At 39.2% G+C, this 13,060-nt stretch overlaps 1 protein-coding gene across 10 annotated transcripts in view; it reads right to left on the bottom strand.

Moving 5' to 3' along the window:
• Window positions 1-417: 417 nt before the first annotated feature.
• LOC110990473 (SH3 and multiple ankyrin repeat domains protein 2-like) overlaps window positions 418-13,060 on the bottom strand; it is a 65,612-nt gene continuing 52,969 nt past the window's right edge. For all 10 annotated transcript variants that reach the window (XM_087134514.1, XM_087134511.1, XM_087134516.1 and 7 more), the window contains 8 exons: window positions 11,462-11,656; window positions 11,083-11,149; window positions 9,439-9,630; window positions 8,602-8,781; window positions 6,921-7,062; window positions 1,534-1,625; window positions 970-1,097; window positions 418-615 (listed from right to left, as the gene is read on the bottom strand). In XM_087134514.1, coding sequence (XP_086990640.1) covers window positions 433-615; window positions 970-1,097; window positions 1,534-1,625; window positions 6,921-7,062; window positions 8,602-8,781; window positions 9,439-9,630; window positions 11,083-11,149; window positions 11,462-11,656 — 1,179 coding nt within the window. In that variant the 3' untranslated portion in view covers window positions 418-432. The remainder of the gene's footprint in view (window positions 616-969; window positions 1,098-1,533; window positions 1,626-6,920; window positions 7,063-8,601; window positions 8,782-9,438; window positions 9,631-11,082; window positions 11,150-11,461; window positions 11,657-13,060) is intronic.

Below are 13,060 nucleotides of genomic sequence, written 5' to 3'. Positions count from 1 at the left end.
TATTGTCATATCGACAGGCTTATGTGAGATTACCACAAGCAACTCTTATGCATATTTTCCTATATTTCTAAAGTTTAAACCATTATAACCTTGACCTTTGATCTTTCCCGCCCAAACACAACAGACTCCTTGCAATCACAAAGAACAATCCATAAACCAAAACTGACAACTTGGTCCTGAAGTTCCTAACAAAAGAAACTGTCTCCTTAATGTTGTGAAGGCCCTCTCGCACATGCACAGAAGTATTATTTGTCCATAATAAGCCTTTTCCAATTTATATTTAAATAAGTGCAAAAAGTTAAAGGTGGGAATGCCCTACAAAAACGACATACATGCACAACTTTCACCAAGGCCTTTTCCTACCATCTGTAATGATCAATACTCATTTGGTGTAACAAACCCTTCTTTTGATTACAAAAACCTCCTAACTGTTCAAAGTGACAGTATTTTGTACTCACGTTTCTTTCGAAGAGAATTTTTCTTAGCTTCATTCAGCCAGACCAGAGCTTTGGAATTAGGAAGTGTAACAACCTTCATTACGATGGTATCTGGGGAATTAATGACTAGGCTGACCACATACTGGTGAGGAGCAGTAGAAACATCTTGTCCATTAATCTGATGTAAAAAAAAAAAATCATCAAAATGTGATCAGAAGTGCTTAAATTTGGTGATAGGTTTGCCTCTGAACTTGGAGCAACTTCATGCACGAGTATAATACAAATTCTGATTTCCTCACAAAATATCAAGAACAATATGTGGATAATGCTCTCTTTCATGAATGGTTTCAGTTTGAACCAAACTTCAGGAATATCGGAATCTAAGACTTTTGCTTTAGAGCTCATTTCAAGATTACACTACATGTATAGCCTAAATGCAGTTCAATACAAAGTACAAGAGAATATAAACTTCTAATTTATTTAAATGTATTATGAAATATTGAGAGTACAGTGTATGTACATGTACATGTACCTCCAAGACAAAGTCTCCCCTCTTGAGACCAGCTTTATCTGCAGGGCTTCCTTTATCTACATGTTCTAGATACTGTAAAGCTGGAAATTCCTTAGTTGGTTTGAATGCTGATGTAGCACCTTGAGGACCTAAGTGTAAAGAAATAACAGTCATTTATTTCACACTATATGGATATCTTAGAGGGATTATTTCACAGCAGAAGACTTTGTTTTTGTAAAGAACTGGATAAACAACACATCAATGTACCTGTAACATCACCCACATGAGATGTTAGTTCCGTTGATAGTGACCCTCATCAAGTCAACATAGCACACCACCTGAGTTTGGTGTTTAGGCAAACATTTGAAGTGTTTGCGTATGCAAGTATTGTACTTTATTTTTGTTAGGCACAATCAGTAGATTTATGCTAAGTTTCTGTCTTTGATTGTAGAGGCATCAATTATTTTTTCTTAAAAAAAGTTGCCTCATGGACCAAAAACCTTGTAATCCAAGTTTGAAAAAGAAACTGCCTTACACGAAAAATTCCTACCATCAGAGGTGGAAAATGTACTAAATTTAACTTACTTTTTGCACCTCGCAAGATAAATCCAAAACCTTTCTTCTTTCTCTCTACAAACACAACTCGAGGTTCTCCTTCCTTTGTTTGTGTTGTTAAACTGGAGAATGAAAAACAAGTGAACAACAGGTTTAAAATAAAAAACTGACAATAGATAATACTTTTCATACTGTGCAAGCTGCAGTGGATTCTTTACCCTTGAAGTGTTAAGAGAAGGAAGTTATAAAGATGGAGTAGATGTATCAATGTGGCACTGGCATACTTATGTGAGGAAGAGCCGAGGACTCAAGATGTATTGTTATATATTGTATCTCTGTCTTAAGTACTGCATGTTCATCAGCACAGACCAATCATGTGACCAGTCTAAGAACACAAGTAACCCTCTTTCCTTTACACATCACATCAGCCATGAGTTGTGGAAATTCTTGTATCGATGGTGCCCTTGCTATTTCACATACATGTACATGTACATGTACACGTACACATGCTGCTGACGATAGTAAACTGTAGTGGGAACAGCCAATTTCGCCACCTTTTCACGAAGAGTCAAAAGTTTCCCCAGGGAGTAAAAACTGCTTTTAAAGAAAATCACATTTCAAGTTGGTCTCTTTTCAATGCTCATCTCCCCAGTACATTTAGCAATCCTTGGCTACATGTACATGTTCATCTAGAAAGAAGGGATCTTAAATGACACAAAACTACAACACAATATTTCTAGAATCAATTGCATGTAATTTTGTTTATGTTGTAACCACTGTTGTCTGTTCCGTGAAAATGCTAACATTCCTGTGACTTCTGTCTCTTTGTGAAAACCCGCAAGTTTACAGTACACACTTTTGCCATACCACGTGCCAGGTGCAAAATTGTTACATTTGTATACATTTCTACAATCAACTTAGTCACTTTATGAAAACAGTAAAATAAGTTTTGCTCTTTATTGATAATGCTACGTCTATGGAAGACAACTTTGTCTCTTCGTGGAACTGGAAAATGCGGATCAGTTGAACTTTGCCCTATGGAGATCGTGATTTTGCTGATTACAATAGATTTGGTGAAGAATGATTACATGTACCCGTACACCTAGCGTCACTAGGTAGTAGGCATCACGTAACCTTGTTTATTTACAAACAAAAAAGAAAAGAAATTTAATTTTTGGTAACTTTCATTCTTCACGAAAATGGCGATGACTGTATACAATCAGGTGTTCCTTATAACTTGTGACTTTGAAGACTCTAGATTTACTCTAATTATTTATAGCCAGTTTACGTCAGATTTTCTTACCCAAAAAGCTGCTGGGGGGTGGTTCCCTCATATTCTTCAAAATTGAAATTTATTTATGATGCAACCAAGCTTGATGTACATGTATTAACCACTTGCTACCGGGGGCTCCAGTACCGGAGACAAAGGCCTTATATTCGTGGCCTGGGTTTCCGAAATCGGAACGAAATTTTAAAAAAAGTTGCTGGGTGTTTTTTTTTAAGTTTATTGCTGTCAGTTAAAAAGTTTAGGCCATCATTGGAGGTTAATAAATTGCTCATAGGCAATAAAGGGTTGCTGGGCCAGAGAATTGGGATTATTTATAGCCGGGATGACCGAATTTACATGTATAAAAGCCTGTAATAATATTACGAGCTGCTGGGAGCTGCTGCGAGCTGCCGGGCACTGCCAATCAATCCCCGTATTCTTTCAGTGCAGAGTGCTGGCCATTAGCAGAGGTAATCCGTGTATTGTTTGTGCAGAGCGCTATTGATCACACTGCCTGGCGCTCGCAGCGGATTATCACTGCACTGCACTGAAGACAAAGCGCGGGCTGTGCGGGCTCATTCTGCACTTGTGCCCCATGAATGACCTGGCCCGGGCGCTGCTGGCCCTTGCCACGTTGACTGAAAGGGCTCGACCCTCGCTGCTTGAGAATAAAATCAGTGCAGTGGCTACATGTGTGCATATTAGGTATAGTGTTATCAGACCACAAATAATATGGCTGAAGTTATATCCGGAGAGTCCGGTTCTTCAGTGAAAATGAGTTTTATCTCAGTTCAGAGGAATGTTTCTCGTCTTCTTCATCACCGCCATCACCTGCTAAAGAACAGTCAAATACAGAAATTGACAGTGATGTATCCTTGACGGTATAAGCCAAGCACAAGAGACAGACCCTACACAGACCGCCGCATTGTCCAGCAGCAGTGCCGCATCATGCCGGTGTACAGATGAAGACAGTACACCACTGAAGTACGGCTTCACCGGTAATGGTGGTGCCGTCGACCCCCACCTGCATCGCAGCTCAAGCTGCAGTGAAGCCTTTGAGCTGTTTCTAGTGCAAGAGATCAACCGGTATGCTGTGCAGAGGTCCGCTACGACATCGGCCCACAGGCGATCATGGACTGATCTGAACACTGTAGAACTGAAGGCCTTTCTGGGCCTTTGCATAATGATGGGCATTGCGAAGCACCCCACCCTTCATAGCTTCTGGTCCACCGATCCATTCCTGAAGATGAGCCTATTCTCGTCCCTAATGCCCCAAGATTGCTTTCTTGCCATCCTGCAGTCCCTGCACTTCAACGACAATACCGCAATGCCAGAGGACTGCACTGACTGCCTTTTCAAAGTGCACCCAGTAGTCGACCATCTTGCTCAGAAGTTTGCCACTGTCTACATTCCTCAACGGGACATTTCCGTTAACGACTCCCTGTTGAAGTTCTACAGGCGTCCACTTCGCTACCTACAACCCCAGAAAGAGGGCCCGCTTCAGCATCAAGATGTACAATTTGTGCCAGAGCACCAGGAATTCCGTCGGGTACTGCAACAACTTCAAAATCTTCACCGGCCAAAGTAAGGGAGACCTTCCAGCAACTACACAAGTAGTGATGGACCTGGTGAGCGACCTATCCGGCAAGGGCTACAACTTTGCCCTCGACTGGGCCTTCCAGCATTCCAGTCGGCCGACCTGGGCATCAGCGGTTGTCTCCTGGCCATGGTGTGGCGAGACAAGCGCAACATCCGTATGCTCTCCACCATGCATACAGCAGACATCCATGGCTCCAGCAAGCAAGACAGGACGGGGGAGGAAAAGCAGAAACTGACCTGCGTCATCGAATACAATGCCCGTAAGTGCTCGTAAGTGCCTAAAGTGGTACAAGAAGCTCTTCTTCTACCTACTCCACTTGATGCTAGTGAACAGCTACGCCGTGTACCTGGCCATTGGTCGCCGCCTCTCCTTCCTCAACTACCGCTTGAGTCTTGTCCGTGAGCTGCTGTTCGACGAACTCTTGCCCGCGTACCGCCCCCAGCACGATACTCCACCAGTCACCAACTCCTGCTCGTCGGCCGACACTTCCCCGTGGACTTTGAGAGGACCAGCTATGGTGACTTCCGCTACCGGCGGTGTGTCCTCTGCACTTCTTATGGTCACGAAAGAAGACACACTTCGAGTGTGGCACGTGCCACCAGCCCTTCTGCATCACCCCCTGCTTCAAGGAGTACCATAATGTCCACTGATTGACATTTTGAACATTAACTTTCATGGACATTTTCATGGACATTATTTCTTTGTGCTTTTCATGACATGATGCCCCACTTATCTGGTGTAAAACAATATGTCATTTACTGGTGGTTTTAGGAGTTGTCATAGTTTCATCCCTTGAAAAAATGACGAAAATAACAAGTTTACTGAAAGTACAAGGTTTAGGACATGTTATATTTTCTATCATTGAAAAAGTGGCAAATTTTCTTGTAATGGTTTCACTAATTGGTCATATTTTCAACCCTTGAATAAATGTCAAAAAAGAGAAAGTTTCTGGAAATTACTGCTTTGAGGATGTTGTATTTCATCTCTTGAAAAAGGGGCAAATTTCCTGGTAATGTTTTCACTAATTGGTCATATTTTCAACCCCTGAAAAAATGACAAAAAAGACAAAGTTTGACAAAGTATTGCTTTGAGGATGTTGTATTTTTATCCCTTTCATTTCTTGGACCGGTGTTAGGAGTTTGCCCATTCTTGCCTTTTTATGAGTTTTGCATTTTATTTGATTAGAAGAGTGGAAATTTATTTTACTACTTTTATGAGTTCAACTATTTCAATGAGAAATGAAAAAAAAACAAAAGAGAAATGACAAGAAGAAAAATAAGAGAAAAAGAAGTTCTCTCCAAATATTTGTCTGTGTGTGTATTTCTATGTGTACTTGATTTTATTGGTTTCTAAGATTTTACTTGAAATTGGTGGGGAAATAAAGTTTTGGGAAGGGAAATATCCATTTTGAACTAAAACTTACACTGTGGGAGGGAAAATCAACAAGTTGGGAGATAAAATATTAGAGTGGTTTGGGGGAGATACATGTATAGGTTTTTGTAGATGGGAAAATATATAACAGAAAAACAAATAGCTTCAAAAAATAGCAAAAGTTAGATGCACCAGTGCCGCAAAAAAACAACACTTTTAGACCCCATTTTTTATAGCATGATTCATTTGTCCGTCATGGCCCGTACTCATTGAACAGTTTACAAAGCTCAGTGCATGTGGGCACAGCTTCCCATTCACTCAGCGCATATTACACGCTGAAGTTTTGACCGTCAATTGCTTTGCATAGCAACACGGCAGTATAGCTACGCACTGGGCCAGGGCCCGGAACAAAAGAGCCCTTATGTAACACTACACCATGGGGGCTCTATACAGAGCCGACGGCGTGGCTGCAAAACCAAAGGGTCAATGGAAGTTGCTTGTGAGGGCTAGACTCGCCACAAGACACTCATTTTATGGGGTTTAGGTATTCAGAAAAAAAGATATGAATTTTTGAAGATTTTTGAAAAACGAAAATATGAAAAAAAGCACCCGGCAGCAAGTGGTTAATATGTTAACCACGGAAATGAGCAACAAAGTCTTAAACCAGTGTACATGTACACGTCCTCCGTGGAACAAATGAAAAAAATTGTGTGTGTTTACACGTCATCCAGCTCCAACTGGTTAAGATGTTGAAAGATACATGATTTTGAGCAACACACGTGTGAGCAACCCAAACTCATACACTAAGTCCATCCATGTCTTACACCTTTCTATGAAAAAATTGGCCAAAAAACTCATAAAAAAGTATGAGAGAGACAAAGATTGCTAAGAGGCCGAGACAGAAATGTGATACAAACATTGTTGGTGTAGTAATGTGGGAAATGAAGTTTTTAAAAGCATTGGGGAGATGTACATGGAGAATCCTAAGCTTTGCTTTGGGAACTGTTTGTATCTGGTTTTTGATAACATCATACATCTCATTCCACATTTTACAACTGTACATGTACACAGGGGATACAGCATATTTCTAAAAATTGAGTGTTTACAAGTAGGATTAGGAAATGTGTGGTACTGGGTAGGTGGAGGAGAGTGTCAAAAGTAAACAATATTTAGTCATACCTCTCTCCAAAGTTTGCTTTTCTCTCTCTCATTGTCTGTGCTTTTTCCTTGCCTGTAACTTCACGGACACAGTCTGAGGGAAACCATCCTCTAGAGTTACCTACTTCACCCTCCCAGAAGTTGAATTCACCAATGCCATGAACTGAAACAGCAGGAACAAAAAATGTAATTTAAATGTAAAATACAAACAAATTTATGATGAAATCTTCAACAACTCCAAAGCCCGTGTTCTACATGTACACGTACTTGTCACTGAGGACCTCCTGACACAACTTCAGACCTATCACCAACAAATTTCAGTGAAAGATCCAGAATTTCTAAAAAAAGGGCCAAAAGCAGGTAAAAACCAAACATTTGGGACAATTTTTTTATTCACTAGGTGATATACATGTACCTGCTACCTTTGTGATAAAATGACCAGTTGAGAGGAGAGGAAATGAAGATACCCGGTAATGTCAAAGTTCACTGTATACACCGCTTCTTTTCATGAAAAATACCCACACAGGGATCAGCAACAGCTGCACCCCTCCCTATTAGCCATTGAAAGTTAGGAAGAAACAAGTTTCAAGTTACTACAGCTACCAGTACTTGTATTTGGCTCCTGAAAGAAATGTTCAATTAAAAAAGTTATCTTTGTTTTCATCCACATAATATTCCCATGATTCATTACAGTGTTGAATCAAATGAACGATACACGTATACCCAGTACATGTACATATATACAGACGTGCCAACATGCCGTACTCCTTCCTGAATGAACTGAAGGCTCATTTAAATACATGTACCTTTTAATCTATGGAAGGAATGCAGCCAGGTTGGCAGGTCTGCATATACTGTATGGATAATGCCAGAAATTAGGGATCCAATTTTTTTTTTGGTGTCCCTGTCACATCTGACATATGATTTTTAAAGTTCAAAACACATTTTCTAATTTCCAAGAGTGACAAATTAACGCAAAATTTCCTGCCAAACAAATAATAATAGTTTGAAATCAATTCCAGTGATATTTCCATGTCCATTAACAAAGGTCAGATGTAACTGGGACACAAAAATGTCCCTTTTGGACCCCCAATTTGGAATTACCCATACATGTATATAAAAGGGCAAAGTATGCTTTTTCTAAAGCATGCAAAAAGTGAATTAATGTACTAAAAAAAGTAACCATTCAATGGTAAACGCACAAGTACATGTACAGCAAAGTAAAGTTTAAGGGGAATAAACACTGTAAAGCACAGAGAACAACTAAATGAAGCAAATAAAATGTTAAAGGTAATACATTAAAATGAATAAGTATTGCAAACCACTATACAAAACACTAAAATTCTGTATGCTCAGGAGTTAAAATAATTAGTTAATTAAGGAGAGATTTGAACTGTATAAGCGATTTTGCCTCTATCTGAGCAGTGGTAAGTTTGTTCCATCCCAGAGTCCCAAGGTACTGAAAAGTACGCTTGGTAGCATTCGTCTTGGGAACATGGTTTGCCAAAGCATGATTTGAGATTTGATGGACTCAGATTGTTTATGCATTTGTCACATATTCTGTGGTTTTCCCACCAGATTGACAATGATGTCTACAAAAGCACCCCAAGAAGGTCCTGGATATCAGCAGTAATACCATCTCTCTTTAGTCTATCTCCAACATGCAAAGCTTCAAGTCTTATCTAAGAAAATCGGTGCTTACCTTTAACATAATCTCCCTTCATGAGAGTTAGTTCTCCATATTCCTGAGCGGTGTATGGCTTGATACAAATGTACAGTTTACCGGGTTTGGTATCTTTGATCTTGCGATGTACCATGCGGGCAACTGCTGCTGACCGGCCCATGGAACCTACAGAGCCAGACCTCTTAGGGGAGCTGACCTCTATTCAGATTAATTGGGGGGGAAATGTAAAGTAAGAGAATGGGTGGTGAAAGACTAACATGTAACATACATTTGTTTTAAGTTGTTTCACCACAATATTAATCTCTGTCTTCTTTTGTTTTTACAACACTACACAGCCCATGGTGTGTTCCAATAACAGCTACACAGTTTATGAAGAAGCAGGGGCACCAATGGGTTTTTTCCAGGGCAGGAATATGTGCAATGTTGTATGTACATCAACAAATGCTTAAAAACAAATAAGTGTAGTCAACTCTGATTCAACCAAAATTGCCTGGACTGGCTGAACTACATGTACTCGTGTTTAGATGAATCCACATACCTGTACTTTTTACAAAAAGACAGGATAAATCAAAGAAAACCAAAGAAATCAAGTGATAGGGAAAGTTTATTCTTTTTCATGTTAAAAATTCTGTAATAAATTTTGTGGGATGAACATTGAAATATAGCCTTTTTCTGTGCAAACTAACTCATTGAAATGTCATTAACTTAAGAAAATATCACTTATCTGTGCATCAGTTGATCAGTACAAAATTCAAACTTTAATGGAAATGTTTAACAAATGTCAAAATACAAAGATACAAAATGCAAAATACTAAGTTGTGTTTGTAAGGTTAGTATACATGTACTCTTACATACCTTCAGGAATGGAGTCATCATCAGTAAAGCTTGAGGATGATGCTATAGACATTCTGTTTCCACCTTGGTTTCTAAGAAATTGTCCAGGGAGAAATGGTTCACTGACTGTCCGACTCAAAACACCTGTTGCAACTGCTGTCAGTGACGAGCATCTCCGGCGGTTGTTGTATGATGGCACTTCTTGTTGTATTACTGTCAAGAAATTAAAGAGATAAAAATGTGATTTTTCAAAATGTACACGTACCGGCGTCATGTACATGTACCTCTCGAACTTTCTAGTATTAAATTTTGTCAAACGTTTGCATCTTAACTTCAAATGAAAACAACACTGAAAACTACACATGTACATGTACACACCTCAAATGAAAGGAAACTCTTGTTGTTCAGTTCCCTTAAACAGATTTAAGTTACAGGATGTAATACAGATCACCTTCCTGTGTCAAGTGATAGCCTCCAATATGCATGACCATCATTTACAAAGACTGCAACTCTTACACAAGGTAGTTCTATGAATTCTAAAGGCTGTGGTTTATAAGCCAATTGCATCAATGAAAATAAAGTTTTTTACAAAACAGCCTGACCAACATGTACATGAACTAGTACATGTCAGCAGGATATGCAATAAAGGTATCCCTGATATGAAAGAATAATACAACACAAACTGTATGCCAATTGACAAACTGCATCAAGAAAAAAGGTGTGAATAAAGACGCAGAAAGGACAGATAGGAAACTGAATAGGTTTATACAAGGGAAGGGGAAAAGTCTCCCATGAGAATGCGTGTAAGAAAAAAATCCAGCATGATTTTGAGTACTGATTGAGAGTTGAACATCCACTAGCCCTTTAATATACCAAGCCCTGTGGTTTAGGATATGACTATATATCCTGCCCCAATTACATGTACCATGCCTCAAACTGGTCCTGATCTGTAACAGCTAACTACATGTATCAACATGCCATAAAGAACATGGACTAAAAGTTATCAGAGCAACTATTCTGTATTCCGTGAATGGGACATACGTGTACAGTGTATGCCCATCCTTAAACTCTACACTTGATGTCACCCTATTTTCCTGATGCTCCATTATTTTGCACAAAAGGAGCATCGGAAGTAATAATTCTCCATTCTTTCAGAGGGTATGACCTCCATTGCTCTACTGACTGTTTTTGTCACAATGCAGTTTTTTACCAGTCGGTTGACTTGATCGTTAAAGAGAATTTTCACGTGGTCTTACAAGGATACATTTACACATCTGGGATTGAAACATGGGGTTAATAGTTTGTTTTGCACTGTTGCAAATTGCTGATCATAAGAAACAGTAAAACTGTAGAGCTAAATGTACATTTTGGTGTGCAACCCGCCCCAAAAAATCCTGGATTGGTGCCCGGTACCATATTCTTGATATGAACAGAACCAAGAACAGCTACGTGTAATGCCTGAGTCCCTTTTTTCTACATGAACTAGCAACAGGATCAATTATTTCTTTTCTGATTATTTCTTTAACTGGAAAATCATTGGTCTTGATCCAGACAAGCTGGGAAAATAAACGACTATGTAAAATGTTTGCAAATATACAACTGAATATGAAGAAACCATCTTGGCTGTCTGCAAAGTACAACATACATGTACTATACACTACTCACCCACATCCTCCTCAGAGTAATTTTTGATCATTTCACCCAAGCTGAAGTTATTGGAAACAATAGCAACCTAGTGACAAATCAAAAATGGTACATTAAAATGTTAGACCATGCAAGTACAACATAACCAAAAAAACCATTTTAACTAAAAGGAAAGCAATATAACATCATATATGTCAGAATGTGGTATTCCGCTAAACGGAAGTTTCACAAAATAATGATTATCTTCTTAATGTTAGGAATTTAACCTTACATATCTAATTACCATTTCATACCTTCAATAATAATAATCACTCCTGTGTTTAGTTGCACTGCATTTTTTTCAAGGTTCTCCTATGAGGTTGTGACATACATAGGGTAGACATCTACTTGCAATTCTCACCTGGAAAGGCGTTTGGCTGGACTTATTCTTTATTGATCTGTTCCCACCACGGAATAAAACCATTCTTGCAGCAGACTCTTGATTATAAGCAGCGCTGACATGCAGAGGTGTGTTTCCTGCCTCATTCTGACAATTAATATCTGCTCCGTAATAGATAAGAAGCTGTAGATGCTGGATTCTGCCATAACGACATGCCTGTTGACAGATAGGCAAATCATTTATTTATCATAGAAAAATAAACATTGTCCCAAAGTTTCATTGAAACAGAAAGCAACAATATACCAATATACAAATGGCATAAATAATAAATGCTTATGAGAGCATTTGCCTCCTGGAATGGAACAGTTCATCTGTCACCTCATGAAATTATTCATATACCATTGCACAAATGTTAAACATTCCTTTACTTTTAGGCAATACCTTCATAAAATAGCATCATCTGATTGGTGGATCATATGTCACAGAAATATTCATACTATTCCATTGTACCAGTACCTGTTGAATAGAACGTCGCATTGCATTTGAAAGTTAACACTGTGAAAAGGAATGGGAAACGAGAGCTTATCTGTCTGTTTGCCAACAGAACAGAGGGCTTTTTCGCATTCTTTTGTACATTTGAACAACTACAGTATCATGATATCAACTCATTTTTGGTATATAACACCCCTCTTTTGAGTTATCTGCAAAGTTTCAACCTGATAGAACATGTACTTCAGGAGAGATTTGGCTTTAAACGGTGCACCTTTCATGTCAGGTGACTTGTCTCCTGATGGCCTCATCATCACATCTGGTCAAAAATCCTCTAAAGCACTCCCTTTTCAAGATATCTGCAAAACTTGAACCCAATCGGACATCTACTTCGGGAGACACAGGACCTTAATTAGAGTGCACATTTTATGTCACGTGACTTGTCCCCTGATGAGGTCATCATCAGGTAATGTCAATATTCCTCTAAAGCACTCCCTTTTCAAGATATCCGCAAGATTTGAACCCGATTGGACATCTACTTCAGGAGATATATGGCTTTAAAGAATGCACATTTAATGTCATGTGACTTGTCTCCTGATGAAGTCATTATCACATGAGGTCGAAATTCCTGTAAAGCACTCCCTTTTCAAGATATCTGCAAGATTTGAACCAAATTGGATATGCACTTCAGGATATAGTATTGTAAATGAGGCACCATTTAATGTCACGTGACTCGCCTGCTGTTGGTATTGTCATTACGTGAGGTCAATTTTCATTTGTAAACCTTCCCTTCCTAACTACCTGCAAGGTTTCAACCCAATAAGACATGTACAATACAATATACAATAAAAAACATTATATTTTTTGTGGAAATGGCAAGAGATTAGGTATCTTAAACATTTGTCCGTTTTGGCGTTCCATACCATGCGATCTGCTGTCGGCAGCACGTGGTCGGCAATTTGCCATGTCCCGAGCATATACCCTACACAGGGTGTGCTGTATATGTTGCAACAGGCAGATATTGGGCATCCACACACACACACAGTAGCATATGCACAGCATGCGAATTGGATTTTCGAGTTGGCAATTTATATTTTAAGGGTTTTTTATCGACGGCGCTTCACGTGGGTG

Source organism: Acanthaster planci, linkage group LG03, assembly GCF_054643075.1.
Source record: "Acanthaster planci isolate LZ-2023a linkage group LG03, COTS_SCS, whole genome shotgun sequence".
Taxonomy (NCBI): Eukaryota; Metazoa; Echinodermata; class Asteroidea; order Valvatida; family Acanthasteridae; genus Acanthaster; species Acanthaster planci.
The sequence above is the reverse complement of the archived record's forward strand: the minus strand, read 5'-3'. Positions and strand labels throughout refer to the sequence as shown.